At 36.6% G+C, this 16,848-nt stretch overlaps 1 protein-coding gene across 2 annotated transcripts in view; it reads left to right on the top strand.

Moving 5' to 3' along the window:
- Positions 1 to 421: 421 nt before the first annotated feature.
- The window catches only part of LOC106462502 (nuclear cap-binding protein subunit 3-like), a 59,048-nt gene continuing 42,621 nt past the window's right edge, over positions 422 to 16,848 (top strand). The window contains exon 1 of one of the 2 annotated variants that reach the window (XM_013922435.2): positions 422 to 654. In XM_013922435.2, the coding sequence (XP_013777889.1) occupies positions 469 to 654 (186 nt within the window). In that variant the 5' untranslated portion in view covers positions 422 to 468. The remainder of the gene's footprint in view (positions 655 to 16,848) is intronic. The other variant, XM_013922434.2, reaches the window with a different exon arrangement.

Below are 16,848 nucleotides of genomic sequence, written 5' to 3'. Positions count from 1 at the left end.
CCGGAGAATAACACAACCACACTATTACAGTGTTATAGTCATTCGCTATACTGTGTTACTCATGAATATTGAATTTTACACTTTCTAAAGCTCGCCCGCCTCAAAATCCTGAGAGTTTCAAGGCCTCAAATTCCTGAACCCTGCTATATAATCTTCCAAGTTCTCCCTCCCAGCTCCATCTTAAATCCTATCTCGAATCACATTCCTATGTATTGTCTGCTGTATATATATATATATATTATTATTACAGAGAAGTATCAATCATTATGGGATATACTAATAAAGTAAACTCGTAGAAAGTCCATCATTACTCCGTGCATTCCCAAAGACGTCACTGTTTTTTTATATTGAATCATTTTAATATAAAACCTGCAAATAAATGGCATTACTGCAGCAGTGGAATCCTCATTCAACGTGTGCATGTTTTCTTTTATTACGCTCAGTAACCAGTGAAAGTCGCTGAGTGAAATGGCGCATTTTCGGATAGGTTCAGAGGAATTGCCAAATTTAAAAATTGCAGTTGAAAATACACCTGGGGAAGATGAAATTAATGTATCTACAATGGAAGTGAGTTTCAGTGATGATGAACAAAATGTTGGATCTCCCAGAAATGTCCCAATAGTTGGCGTAAATCTCGACTCACTCGTAAAACAAGTAAGTGGTAAAGCCTTGTTTGTGTTATTAGTGGACAGTATTGTTAGTGTTAGCACTGTTATAGAAATTATAGTGTTCATATTATCCTACACAGTAGGCCTAATTAATAATTGGGCCAATAAACTTATAAATATACATCATTGTATATTAATTAAATAATATGAATATACCGGATTATCACAAGTTTTGATTTATTTTTATTTTAGGGCAATTTATAAAGACTTAATTTAACTTGATGTGAATGAATGCAAGTTACTAACTGTGCCGTGTCTATCAGTTTCAATATAACACTGTCAATGTCATTACATGTTGCCGTTGTACATAACAATATGAATAATAATAGTTAAATAGTTTAATATTATTATTTAGATATTTTATGTAATTTGATGAGTAATTTAAAGTTTTAACATTGTATTAGATCCAGGGATCTTAACTTTAAAACTGACATTTTTCTTCACCTTTTTTGAAAAAAAAAACTTCAGCTAAGGTAAACACACCAGTAAAGAGCAAAGCCTACTAACGGTATACTACTGAATATTTAATTTTTTTCAAATTTCTTAAAAATAAAAATGTTGCTATAGACAATTAACTGCAAGAATGTTTTCCTGAATGCTATATTAGGCCAGTTGAAAAAATTCAAATATAATTTAATAAGAGTTATGGCTAGGGAAAGTTAGCCCAGAATTCAGTTAATCTCTGGATGTGATAAGTTTTATAAATTGTTTGTTGAGGAATGCTGAATGTAAGCTGAGGCATCTTGGTACTTAACCTAGTTAGACTATAGAGTTGCTGATATCCTGATGTAATAGAAACTCAACATATTTAGTGGATAACTTATAAGCATATGAATTCTATCAATTGGTGGAAGGAGGCTAGTAGAAAGAATTACCCTTCATTCCTTTTTAAGAATTCCATATTTCTGGTGTCACAGTCAGAACATGTCAGGAAATTTGTTTCTTATTTAAATTGCATAAATTTGGCTATGAATAAAGTTTTTACAAAGTATAGAACTACACAAATTTTCTAGTTAATCTAAATCATGTGGATGTTAAACCATGTTAGTAAAAAAAGATTAAAAATAAATATATATCAGGACCAGATAATGTTTTTCTCAAGATTTTTAAAGGAGGCGAAAAAATCAGATATGCGAGTCTCTTTCAATTATAGTAGGTGATTAAACAGTGGAGAAGTGCCTGAAGATAGGAGAGTTACTAATTACTGATTCTTTTATTTTCAAAGATCATGATAAGAGTTGCCCTGGACATTATAGCTCAGTTGATTTTACATTTGTAGTGGGAAAAATGCTAAGGAGCCTGTTAAAAGAAACTTTGCAAAATCATTTAATGAAATATCACAAAAGAAAGCCATCTTGTTAACTTAATCTGTTAACATTTTTCTAAGATATTTCTTATCTGGATGATGGAAATGGTGTGGATATAATGCATCTGGATTTTCAAAAAGTTGTAAGATGCTATACAGAAGATTAGCCAAGAAAATCACATTGGTAGGGGTTGGGAAAATCATTTTGAGAAAGACTAGTTAATAAGATTTAGGGTAGTTGGCTAATAAAAAGCAAAATGTTATTAATGGAGTCCACAGTCAAACTAAACTATTGTTACTAGTGAAGTACCTGAGAGGTGAGTTCTTGGGCCTTTAATCTTTTTTTTTCTTTATTAATGATATTAATAGAAACATATTTAGTACATTAGAAAAGTTTGCTTATGACAATACATTCTTTGGTATTTTTAGCTGTATAGAGGTTTTGATAACCTTAATAATAGTGAGTGTAATGTAATGCATTTGGGTTACAATTTGGATCAAACATATAATGTAGATGAAAACACACTCAATAGCATGACTGAAGGATCTTGGCATAGTGGGGTAGTGCTCAATTGTTAGTAGTAAAGCTAATAGAATCTTAGGGTGTATTTATAAGTATGTTAAGTACAAATTGTAAGAGTAATTATCTCTATACAAATCACTAGTTATGTCTCACTTGGAATACTGATGTGTAGCTCATCTCATTACCTTAGAAAGGATATTGACTATTTAAAAGGAGGTTCATTAGAGATTTACTAGAGTGGTTTCAAAGATGGAATGGTTATCTTATAGAGTGCAAAATTTTAAAAGGTGTAGCAACCTTCGTCAAGCAGCAACCGAGTACAAAGGTTGTAACTAGAAGAGATGATTGTTTGCTTTACTTCTTTATTTACTGTTCTATATGTTTTAAGAAAAATACGTTTAAGAACTTATTTCTAAATAGCAATAATCTATATACTTATATACTGTATAATAATTGAAATTTGACTGTATTTTATAAAATACTAGTCTATTAAAACATAGCCAAGATCTTTGTAAAGATTAAAGGTCAGTTTTATATTATTAGATATGGTAACATGAGTGCACATATGCCGCATCATTATAACTTCTGTATTGTTAGCCAAGCATGGCTGAAAGGTCAATATAATAAAAATAATAAATATATATAAATGTATAATGTTATGAGATTTAAGCTAGTTAGTCTAAACATTTATGTTTTTGTGTTATAATTTGTAGTCATTCTAGAACGAAAAAAGGCATAATTTATATTTATTTCCTAATTATTTAATGTGGTTACGAGATCGGTCAAATCAACTAAACCTGTACAGAGGTTCGTTGCTGAAACTAACAGATAAAATATAAAGTTTTTTCTTAAAAAAACATTTAATATCTGTCTGGACATTATAAAGATTTTGCATGTGAAATTTGAAATTATTTTGTTGCACAAAATTATTTGTAATCTTAAAATGAAAATTACTTTGCATGTTGGATAGGCAACATGCAAAAAGAAAAAAAAGGCATGAGAAACACATTGCTTAACAAACCTTAAGACTTAATTAAAAAAAAAAAAATTGTGTATGAACGCATTGTAATGTTTACTAATATTCTGGTAAATTTCATTAAAATATGCTTACTAATTTAAAAGTTATAGCATGAAAACTATAACAAGCACAAAATGGTTATGTGGTCAGTCCTAGGGACCGAGCCCGTGCTGAAAGAGTTAATCCATCCAAATAATGTGCTGTTGCTTGTGGTAGGGCAAATAGGATTTTAGATTGTATTTACAAAATTATGAATATCAGTCTAAAGAGGTTATAATTTGATTGTATAGACCATCGGTTAGACATTATTTAGTATATTGTCTTGGACTCTTTACCTTAAGAAGAACATGAATTGTTGGAAAGTATTCAGAGGAGAGCTACTACGTGGCACCTTACTTTTTTACTTAATAGGGAGAATGGTAGGAAAAGGGGACACAACTTTTGTCAGGTTGGAGTATTCTTCAACTTAGTTTTATTTTTTTAACAGGGCTTTTGGAATGATTTGCACTCAAATGTGGTGATTTGGATAGATGCAGTAAAGTTAAAGAAGTTTAATATAAAGAGAAGGGTTGATAAGTATTTAACTGATAAAGGCTGGCTTTTTTTTTAATGGGGGATGTGTGGTTGTGGATGGGATAGTCTTGACAGACCTGTAAGCTCCTTGTCCTCAAATGTTATGAGATAGTTTATGTTGTTTATTTGTGTGTGTGTGTGTGTGCAGTGTTGCTTGAGATGCATATTAAGAAGTAATGTATACTAAAAATTTAAGGAGTTACATTGATGGTAAAGATTGACAAGTGTAAATCTGGAAACTAGAAACAAAGAATTTTTTTAGGCCAATAGATGCGTGAGATCAAAGCAGTGATGTCCCAAGGATTTCCACACATTCAATTCTCAACTGATTCAGCTTTCTTAGCAATGGTGTAATTTACCTTGTTCTTGAACATTACTCTTAAATTTTAATATCAACAAAGAGTTTTTGTGGAGTCCAATTGTGTTTACTGTAAAGGTGTGCTGTAGTGTATAAGTAGTTCAGTTAAAAGGTTAGAAATATGCTAGCTTAGCTGTAACACATGCTAAGTAGATCTACTTCTATGGATTGGAAACCAGAAGTACTATTAATATTTATAAGTTTCAAAATGAAAAATTTCTGTAAAACAAGAATAGGGCCAGATGTTGACACTTCTTTTTTCCAAGTAATATTAAATGTGTTTTCTAGATATAGCCTACAAAAGGGCTTTATTCTTCACACATATTAGCTAGTGTTGTTTCTAGGTTCTACAGTTCTGTATAACAATTGAAGGGTTACAATGGAAATTTTTAGGGACACCACTGAGACATTTTATTTTTCATATTGAAAGTTACTATTAAGGATGTATGTTTAATTGATGGAATAGGATTATTTTAGCAGTGTTTTGCAAGTTAATTCAATGTGAGACAAGTGAATAATACAATTATACAACACCTTTTAATTTATGAGATGATATACACATCTTCACACAGTTAAGCTATCTTCTATGTGTATCTGCCTCAGAGATTTGCATGCCACTAGCCTTTAGGCAACTCCAACCTAACCTCACAAGATTTCTTGTGAATTAAACTGCTGCATAATGACATTATTATGCAACAAAAGCCCTCCACCAATAACAGGGTACTTGTGAATCTTCAATCTTTTCCTTGGCACTGAACACATCAGATGTGTTTTTCTTTTTCAATTTAAAACGACTTGTGAAGTTTTAAGGAACTTAGTTTCCTTCTTTTTTCTAAAAACTTTGAACTCACAGTTCAAGTTCATGTAACATCTATTACTTGTGTGAGTGAATAGTTTCCTCACGCAGGTAATTTATCAAGTATAGCTTATAGAGGTGCATTGACTAGGGATAACATGATGGCCAATGTTTCATGGGTGTGTACTGTTCTTTCTCTTTTGTGTGTCATGCGATTCTTCTCATTCCATACTTCTTAATCCTAACCTTAACTACTTTTGGTTTTGTTTCTTCCTGATACTGACATTCAAGCTATTTTATTTCTTGACCAACTACATTCCTGCAATCTCTTGCCTTGCCCTCCTCATTTATCAGATTCTTATATCCTAGATTGCAGTCATTCTGGATTTTCTTTCTTGATTCCCAAATTTGGAATCTCTCTTCTGTTTATGGGGGAGCAGTTTATTTGGCATCAGTTTTACCCTCCAATGCCCAATACTCCCATCAATGCCTGATCCTTCTTACCATAATTTATTACCTCTCCTTTCTACACCTCAAACCTGAGGCACTTCACCATGCCCCCAAGGATTTTGTGGGTGATTCTCATTTCCTTCTCTTCACAAATATAGCCCATTCCACTTCTTCCATTTCCTGCATACTTGGCTTCTTGTTTCTGGGAGCTGTTAGATAGGGATATGCAAAGACTGCCTGTCATCAGTCCTTGCTTTCATCCTTAGTTTCCACACTGTCGCAATCCCAACCCTCCACCACTTTCCTCGACCTAGTCCCTTGTTTCCTGTCTTTCAATTCTTACTTCCAGACTTTCCTATTTCATCCAGCATTAGAGCCCATCAGTACTACTAAGTTGAATTGGGTTGGTCCCATGGAGGGCATTTTTGTGTACCTGTGGTCAGACATTTCCTTACACAAAGTGGTTACTGTAGTTCTTACTTGTGGACTTTCTCTCCACGTTTTCTTCCCTTCCTCTTTTCATCCCTAATCCAGTTTTCTTTCCTCCTCCATCCACTATCATCTTTCTACAACATCTCAAGGAGGTGATGTTTGTTAACACTTCCAGAATTTACTCACTCCCACTCAGTATCTTGTTCACCTTCTTTCTTGGCTGTGCTCAGCCTTCTCCCATCCACCTGCAAGCTATAAACTACTAGTCATCAGGATTGGTGCCTATCATACTCATATTGCGTAAATGGTATTTTGCTTTTGGTGACCATGGCTTCACTGGAACCTCTTATTCTTTTGGGTCATGCACATGTATGCCACCTCCAATGATCTTTGTGTAACCAGAGGAACCGCTCACAGGAACCTTTGACTTAAATGATTCACCTGTCCCCTCCTCTACTTGAGGATCTGTATTAGTGATGGACTGATCCAGTTTCACCATCGATGTTCCATTACTTCGACCCAAACCAGATCTGCACCTCTTCACCAATGCTTTCCATTCTGGTTGGGCAAGCATCTCTAAATGACAATTTCGCACTGGACACATGGACTCAGGATGAGTCCTCCCTCCATATCAGTGCACTCCAACTTCTGACAGTCCATTGGGTATGCTTTCATTTTTCATCCCTCCTCTTGGATCATTCTGTTATGAACCATTCCAAAAACTGTACAGTTATTTCCTATATCAACCTCTAAGGGGATACTCAATTCAGCACCCATTACTTTCAAACTATTGTGCCTGGTTCGTGGCATTTGCTGCTACTTAGCTTGTACCTCTCAATTTTGGGCTCCTATCTTTGACTCTTGATTCCCTGTGATTCTTCTTCCTCCAGGAACATATCTCCTTCTACCCTTACAAGTTTGGTCCATCAACTTCTACATTTGATCTACTCCTTATTGGGGTCGATGCTTGCAAACTGTTCTGCAATTTATCCCATTAGATTCTTCACATCACTCATTCATTCCCTTACCACTCATTTCTGATCCTCTGGATGAGATATTTAAAGCTGGCATGTGGACTACCTCTCACACCTTTGTCACCCACTATGTTCACCATCTGATTGTTTTCTCTCGTGAAGTTTACCACATGCCTCCATTCACCATCCTACAGTCTACCCATTGTCTTTAGGCAGGTGAGTATGTTTTCTATTTCTTATTATAGCATTCACCTATAGGATCCTACCAAGTGGCTGGTTGTGCTTCCTAGGATAAACTTATTTCCCAAAATCTGTATCAAGCCAGGATAATGGGAATTGCCTCATACCATCTGCACTGCCTCCATATATGCCCATTGTGAGAAGGGGTGTTCTGAAAGTCCACTTGAGGTATCCTCATACTATATTTATATATCTATATACTGTATGATCCAGACTGTACCTATTTCATGGACTATCATGGAAAAAGCCCGCAGCAGGGGGTGCTTTGTTTTCTTTCCTGGCTCATGCTTGCTGGCTTTTCAAAATAGGGATATGTAGTTACCCATTGCACTGACTCCAGTAAAGACCTTTCTGGCTGAAGGACTGATGGGAATCTGGGTATTTTCTCCAGGTTTCCCCACTAGGAATTCCTCCCTTTTTCTCTTTGAGTGGGGCATGGGAGACCCTTGCTATTTACCACTACTTAGCCACTGGGGTGGTAGACCATGGAAAGTTCTCACCAATTGGGGCATAACTGCTGGGGTCTAAAACAAAGGGTGCACATAGGTGGGAAGTGGGGCAGTGGTGACCCTGTCATTGTAGCACATCGCCCCTCATGTAGCTCTAATTATAACATGCCTCTTGTATCTTCCTTCTGAGGCCTGAGTCTGTACAGTAGAGTTGAGGCAAACACATAATATGATACTGTACCCTTCTCCTGCAACTTACAACTGTATAGTAGAGTTGAGGTAAGCACATTACAAGATTTGTGCTCTCCTCCTGCCAAATGAGCTCCAAGTGTCACAGGGATGTGCAAAAGAAGAACATGGCCACCCAAGTATTTGCACACATGAGGTCAAAAAGCCAATATGTGTAGCGTGTTTGTGCATTAAGACCGTACCTTGTGCTGACCTAACTCTACAGTCAGGCTATTGGACAGACATCAGCTATGGGAGGAGGGCACATAATTTATGCCATAGAGTGTGGAATGGTGTGTGTGCATGCCTTGACTTGACTGAACAGACATCAGATTCAGGTTGAGGACATGCTTTGTTACTGTGTGCATGGTCTATTAGTGCATGCTCACCTCACTCAACTGAACAGGTGATGTCTCCTCTTCCTCCCTTTTTCATGGGTGAAGATTATACCCTGGAGGAGATAAGATGTGATCTCTATGGGTGTATCCCTGTGGAGCTCCTGCTACTAGGTGTCACACTCCACAGATTTCCTTCTGCTGCTTTCTGAAGGGAACTCATCAAACCATATTTTTCTGAATATAATGCACACTTTTTTTTCCTCCAAATACCTCACAAAATTTGACTGCATTATGTTCAATTTTGTTAGGTATTTTACTATAGTAAAATACCACCGAAAAGTATTACAGCCTCATTAAAAGTTTCGAAAAATGTTGCATATCCAATACAATGAATGGGACAGATGATGACGTGATGTGGGAATCAGAAAACGGTGAAGCAAATGTTAAAGGAAGCAAATCTGATGGTAGTGACAATTCTAGTGATGATGAAAATTTATGTGAAATGAATGATTATCTTAGTGTATTACCACTTATAAACTTTTCAATAACTTTTGTAAAATTGGCACGTAAAAGATTTTGATGAAAGATTTCCAAAAATGTTTAATACATCGATAGTTGTTTACTGTATTTAGAAACTATTCAATACATTTTGTACAACTTATGTATAAAACAAAAACAAATTTTCTTCAAATTAACCTTTCAAAATTAGGTGTGCATGATATTTGGGGGTGCATTATGTTGGCCATCGTCTCATCCACCACTTCAACATGGGATTTCAGCTAAAACTGTGTGAGGAGGTAAGTTATCATCTTGGAAGTTAACATTTTTCTTACTTGAAAATGTATTTCTGATAGATATTCACCTCTCACACATTCCCACCCTTCCTCCCCACTTCTGGTGCACCTTAATATTCCTTGCCTTGTCAAAGAATGAAAATTTACAAGTGTAAAAACACAGAGGGAGCTAGTGCACAAGGGTGTGTGTCACTTTATTATTGGTGAGGGATTTTGCTGCACAATAATATCATTATGCATTAGTGCAATTCATGAGAAATCCCATGAGATTAGGTGGAAGTTGCCTAAAGGCTAGTGGCATGCAAATCTCTTAAAGCAGATGGATGAGGAAGATTGCTTAACACTGTGAAGATGTATCTATCAGAAACATTTTCAGATAAGGAAATTGTTAACTTTCCATAATGAAGTCTTAAGTAATCATTAGATGTGTCACAGTAGATGCGTGTAAATTAACTCTGCTCACCCCTGAACATCACAGGTTGTTGCATCACTAATGCATTGATATTAACATCTTAAGCAGTAGTGTGGAGCTTTTCTTTGGTTATATTAGTAAAGTAAATGTGTGCATTTTATTACTTGTAAGTAATGTAAATCATGATACTAATACTCTTATCCTTTATTTACTTTCATTTATGTGTAGATTTATAATAATGAGCCATAAGCAACACAAATAAATGTAGAAATAGTCATGCATCTGGCCACAATCATTGTGGCTGGTGCCTCATTTGCTTGCCATGGAGATGAGACTTTTGCCAAATGGTTCCACTCTCAAGGACTTTGTTTCCATCATTATATGAAGGACTGGCTTTTTTTAGCTCCATTGTGAGTAGTTTCTTCTCAGGGAAGTTGGCTGATCAAGTTAAAGAGGTCTATCTTCACTCCAAACAATATCTTGTTCATCTTGCGATCCTTTTCAACTCCTACCTCAGTCGTGCCCAACCTTATCTGGTTTGACCACAGTCTGTAGAGCTGGCAGTTCAGAAAACACAATGCTCTTTTACTTTACCTGCATGGGAGGTTCTGTTGATTTTGGGAACTTGGGTATACTTGAAGCCATTATTCCTTTGGGGTAGGCCCACATGAGGGTTCTGGACCTTGCCAGGATTCCCCTATCAGCCTTCCTGCCTTCCTTCTCAATGATTTTGCCTGGTGGCTAAACATAGACAACACCATGACTGGATTTCCTCTTCTACCTCCAAGACTGGATTTACACCTTTTTTACAGATGCTTCTCTGATGGGTTGGGGAGCATACTTAGATTCTTTGGTCATTAATCACCAGTCAAGTCCATGTTTCATATCAATTTTTGGAACTTTTGGTTGTTCATCAAGCTCTGGAGCATTTCCTTCCCTTTCTGAATAAGTCAGTCATGATCCATTTTGAAAAATCACTGGGTTCTCTTAAATCACCCAACAAGGGGGCACCCATTCATGGTCCTTTTGTTTTCAAAGATTGGATCATTTGTTCTGGGCTCACAGCCAGCATGTTAACCTGCAGGCTTGCCACATCCTGGGTGCTATCAATCTTGTTGCAGATCTGTTATCTCATCCCAACAGGATTCTTCTCACAGAGTGGTCCCTCAATTTACAAGTCTTACAGTGGCTATGTCCTCGATTTGGTATGCCGAAGTTGGATACATTTCCTACCCATTGGAACACCAAAATCCCTCTATTTTGGTCACCAGTTCCACATCCTTCTGCATCGGCAGTAGATACTTTCATCCAGGATTGGAAGGACTGTTACCTTTTTGCCTATCTACCCATCTGTCTACTTCCCGGAGTCTTATTCATCATTCAAACCACTCTGTGTGAAATCCTTCTAATGGTGCCATTCTGGCCTTTTTATGCTTGGTTCCCTTTACTACAACCTCTACAGTTGTCACCACCATTACCTCTTCCTGCCTCCACATCTCTCCTTCATCAACCACATACCTCCCTGTTTTATCCATCTATTCCCACACTCTGGCTTCACAAGTGGCTTTTGTCTGGTCCCTTGCAGAAGGGGATAATCTTTTCACAGAGGTAGCATCCCTTATTTTCTATTCACTCCATCTTTCCTCATTATCCATGCAAATGACATGTTTTTTCACTCTTGGTTACTTCATTGTGGCCTCATTCCTTCTCATTATACTATCCCTCACATTTCTAAGTTCTTCACTTGGCTGGTCGATAATAGTTTTTCTGTGTTGACCAGGCTACCAGGTAACCTTGTCTTCTATCTTCCATTTTTCTGAGTTCTGCCATATTTTTCCTCTCCTGTCATCTCCCCTTTGTTTTAATTATTTCATATCATCCATCCTCCCCAACCTTCTCCTCTATCAGATTGGAATCTGAATGTAGTCCTACATGCCCTGACCATTCTCCCATTTGAGCATTTGAACAGATTGTTCCCTGTACCACCTTTTCTTGAAAACGTAGTTCCTCATCCTTTTAGCCTGTGGGCATCGTCGGTCAGATATGTTCACCATCAGTGTCACACTCATCCTTTTCCACAGCACCTATGTCAATCTTTACCTTGATAAGGCCTTCCTTCCCTACCATCCATTTCTCATTTCTATTCCTGTTCCAATCCAGATTGACTTCTGTGTCCAGTCAAAGCTTTATGATATTATGTGACATTCACGGCTTTCTTCCGTGGTTCCTGTTCCTAACTCTTTATCTACTGGAATCCTTTCATATCCAGAGGCCTTTCCCAGTTACCCTTAAAGGTTGAATTTGCCAACTTATTAATTTGGCTTATTCCTCTTTATCCTTACATGACTGTCACCTTTTCCTAGTTTCTTCTCATCATGTCCCTGGCTACTAATTTTCATCATCTGTTGGAGGAGATCATTCTGGCTGGCGTGTGGACCACTCCTCACACTTTCATTTCACATTATCTACATCATTTGGCTTTCTCCCCCTTGACCAGATTTTGTCTGCCTCCTTTTGCAGTCTTGCATACTATGGTGTTAACTATAAGTGGGTATGTTTACTTTACTTATCAATATTTCTATTACAGGATCCTTTTCTGTTGCTTCTTGTTGTATCCCACTCTGTGGTAAGTGTTGCCTCTTGGTATGCTAATTCTTAAATCTGCACTGTATGGCCAATTAGGTACTTAAAAGTCCATCATTGAGGTGGAGTGTTCTGCAAAACTGCTTGTAGGTTATTACTGATGTTGCTTTGCATCATAAACGTGTCTGTTCCAGACTGTACACTCGTGAACTACAGAGTTTAACAAAACTGTAAAAGTTCTGGTGGACATCCACCAGTCATTGAAAATTCGGTGTAGCAAATACCATATTGGTGTGATTATGAGGCAGTGTTTTTTATTAATAATTAGGCTATAAAATTCATAGTCACCTTATAATTCTGGCTGACCACAGGCACCTTCCCATACCCTAGCCTGTTACATTCCTGAATGTCCAGATAGCATCCATCTACACATGCATACCAGATGTTCACTCAAGATCATTGCTAATTCTTGCAACTAATCCACCTGCAGGCTGTTCAGTTATAGTATTGATTTTGCTGGTGCATTATTTCTTTGACTGTGTTTGTTTGAAATTTTATAATAATTGTTGTCTGTGAGTCTCATTTTAGTGATCGACCCTTGTGAAAAGATGAGTGACAACATTGAAAAATGTGTAACAAGAAAGTGTCAAATTAACAAACGATTACAACAGTGTTATGATGCAACTCTTAAAATTATGGTGGTACATGAGACAGAAGAAATGAACAATTGTACCATTGCTAGAAAATTTAGTGTAACTGAAATAATGCAAGGCATTGGCAAACTGAACTCTTTAATGCACATTTTACAAAAAAAAGTCATTTCTCAGACCTAAAAAAGGATGTTATGACACTCAATTTTTTCTTTCTCATGGTTTCTGAAAATGGGGGTCGCCTTATATTTGAGATTGCCCTATAACTGGGTCAATACGGTAATAAAATTGATATTATGAAATATTTTTTGTTTTAATAGGCAATGTTAATCATTAGATTGCAGCCTGAGTATAATAATAACACAGAAAACTTGAAAAGACAAAACAAATCAATTTATTTCAGATGTTAATTGTATTAATATTCTAATTCAATTTCCTTCTGAACTAGAACCAACACATCCTCTTCTCTCTTTTCCACTTAGGTGTCAGAATCAGTATCTGTATCATTGTTTGTACCTGAGGCACCATCATCATCACTGTTCAACTAGGCAGATATAGGCACCGAAACATCTCTCTCTCTCCCTCAGAAATAGACACCTCCTGTGTAGGTGTTAAAATTTGTTGCTCCTCCACTAATGAAGAAGTGTCCAGGGTAATTGTGTCAGTTTCCTGTTGAGGGATTGTATCTGCATCATCTAGGTCAGGTGATACAGCTTCTGCCACAGATAAAGTTGATGGTTCAACAATGGTCCTCCTTCTGTAGGTTGTTCTCCTTCTCTAGCCATTTGGAGAAGGAATGAAGGCATGCTTTTGTGTAGGGTTAACTGGGTTTGATTTCCCAGGATTAACACTATCGCCAAAAATCTCAATACAAGCAGTACACTTTAACACCTTGCTCTTCATCAAAAGTAAGCCACATTTCCCGACCCTTTTACCATCTATCCTGGAGTGTTTGAGGATTTCTCGTAGTTTTATAAATTTTCTGTTTCTTTTTAATGAGATTATTGTCATTTACTGATGAAGATTTACGCTTACCCCAGTGGCATACTTAATTGGCCATGCCACCATTTGTAATCAGTAGAATGCAGACTGAGTTTTCTTATTGTGAATCACATTGACTGTATTATAAGTCATCAAATAATTGGAGGAAATGTAATATTCATTTCTATAGAGAGAGAAAAAGCATGTACTGCAGTCTCTAGGGAAATAGATAAGTAAATGCTTGTTAAAAATATACATGTAAATAACTGAAAATCACAGAAAGTGAACTTATTTTAGCAAAATTATATAGTAAGTCTACTTGAAGATATGCCAGTCCGAAGGTTCGTCGGTATTAAAAGTCATGTGGCAATTTCTGACCTGATGTCTAAGAGGACTGGGGGACTTGTGAAACTCTGGGACTAGCATGAGTAAAGCAAAAGGGGATTTCTGGCCATCCCTGCTATTCCTTTAATAGAATAAATCAGGAACAGCCTGCTTTTAAAAATAGGGTTTCATGGTCAAACATTGCACTTTCTCTAATGATGCATTCTTGCAGACTCTCCAATGTATTTTCCCCTCTTCTTCTAGTGGAGTACAGTAGTTCTTACTACTTACCAGATCCTATATGCTGGGATAGTGGACCATGGAGGCTTGCTCCTGAGTGTGCTCAATACCACTCAGTTGAAAGTAGGGAGGTGGTGTTCTGGTGGTATAGATGGTGTTGAACCATTCTCCTACTATGGACTGGAAGTAGAATACCCAGTAACACCTGGTCATGGATTGGAGATGATCCACCATAATGCAGTTCACCCCTCCAGCTGGGACTCCTCATCCTACCGCCACCTGGATGTTGATATCTGGGTGGTATGGTGTTGGATTAGAGCTGGGCCAACCAACGTAAGTCCTCACATGTGAGTGGGCTGGGATCCTCTTTCTACCGTGGAATGAATGACACATTCTCAATGCTGCATGAACCTCCACATTGCATGCTTGGGTTCTCTGAACATTTGAGTGCCTTCCCTTCTGATTCTTGAGCCTGAGGTAAATGGTAGACCTCCTTCCTAATATAAGGTGGATGATCTTTTCCTGGTTCCACTGGTATTAGATAGAGTTGATCTCCTGATTACAGTCCAATGAGTCCCAGCTACTCTATACCATGGGCATGTCTGGTATCAGTTGGTTTCTCTGGTTTTGGACTGGAGTTGACCTCCAACTTACAGTTTTAACACAGATGGTTGAGGACCCTCCTCCTTCCAGGGATGAAATGTTAAATTCCCAGTTCCAATGATTTGGGGCTGGAGTTGATCTCCTGTCAACAGTTGGACATGCTCTGTCCACTCTATACTTGGGGCATCTATTGCTAATTCTTGTATGTGCCTCTGCCATGCATTTAGCAACAGTGCCATATTTCATGGGCAAGGAGTATACCTGGTGTAGATGTGGTACTGTCTCTCACGAGTGTTTCCTCTTCACAAAGATGTCACACTCCATGGGTTCTCTTTAGAGGTGTTCATATAGGTTTTTTTTACACTGGTCCCTCCACCAGATCAGTGTGGGATTTAGATATTATGTGAGTTGAGATAAAGTATCATATTGGAAGTTATAATTTTCCTACATAGAAAATGTACTTCTGATAGATAGTTACCTCCTCTCACACTTCTTGCCCTTCCTCCCAATTTCTGGTGCCTAATCTCAAAGTGATGTTAGACTCTGTAATCCAGGGGGAGACAGCTGTGCCAGGAGAGTGTGTCGTGTTGCTATTGATGGAGGGTTGTCGCATGCTACAGCACAGTTTTACCCCATTAAACACATGGGGGTAGGTGGGAGTATCAAGGCTAGTGGTGAGCAAAAACTGAACATAAAGAGGGCAGCATTAATCAAGAAAAGCTGTTATGTGGAAGGAGGTAAGTATCTATCGGAAATACATTTTTTGTGTATGAAAATTATAACATTTATTGTTTTTTTTATGTACATAGTTTTATTGTTATATATTTTTAACCAAAGTAACTAACATTTAAAAATTAGAACCTTTTTGGTTAGGTAATAAAAAGAAAATAATATAAAATTTCATGAGCTTAAGAATTGAGTTCATTCAAGCTTGTGATTGTACCTTAATCAATTTATTTACTTTATCTATCGAGGGAAGTCAGTATGGGCACACACTGTGAGTTATTGCTTTTTATGCCATGATAAACAGCTTCACGGAAACAAAGTCTGACAGTAAAACAATACAATTAAAAATAAACAGATGTGAAAAGGTTAATAGTTGAAATTGGGAAGATAAATAACTTGAAACTCTTGAGTCAGTTATGGGTTCAAAGAACTAAAGAAAAGATATTATTCATTTTACTTCATAATTCTCATGTATTTGTTTCACTTTACATTAATGATTTCATTACAGTTGGTAGTAAGGTAGAGAAAATAATGGGTAAAATATAATTTTACCCAGAAAAACTTTTAATATTCATTGAGGAAGTTCCAGAAGTTATGCAAATGAAATGTGAAACTGTAGATGAAAGTAAGTATATTTATTCTTAAGATGAAAATCAACCTTCACTCAGACTGATTCAGTAAAGATTTCATAAATTCACGGACAAATCTTTAATAAAATACCTTGTTAAAAAATATCTGATTCTTTGTTTACAACAGACTTGTAATGATTTCTAAAAACTTGCCAAATTTTGTAAAGATACAATTAGTACATTCAGAGCTATAATATGTATAGTTTCATGGTTACATGGTGGTTACAAGGTTAGTCATATTGTATACAGATCATTAAACTCTCTTAAATTTATTATATACACTGCATCTGAAAGTAATCTTTTTCAAAAGCTAACCACCCTCTTAGAAAAATAATACTGTCTTAGCTAAAGATGACTCCTACCCTGCCAAAATTTATATCTGTGTCAAATTGTCATGCCATTCTTACCATTAAGTATGAAGAAAGATGATGTATTGATTCTATTGATGTTAAGCATGTCAGTCAGATCCTTTTAACTCTTCTTCTTTTTTTCAAGAAAAAATTTCAGAGATTTTAATACTTCTTCACATGACAGCTTGAGCTGGGCATTTAGT

The sequence above is a fragment of the Limulus polyphemus genome, unplaced genomic scaffold (genome assembly GCF_000517525.1).
Source record: "Limulus polyphemus unplaced genomic scaffold, Limulus_polyphemus-2.1.2 Scaffold1184, whole genome shotgun sequence".
NCBI classification, from domain to species: domain Eukaryota; kingdom Metazoa; phylum Arthropoda; class Merostomata; order Xiphosura; family Limulidae; genus Limulus; species Limulus polyphemus.
The sequence above is the reverse complement of the archived record's forward strand: the minus strand, read 5'-3'. Positions and strand labels throughout refer to the sequence as shown.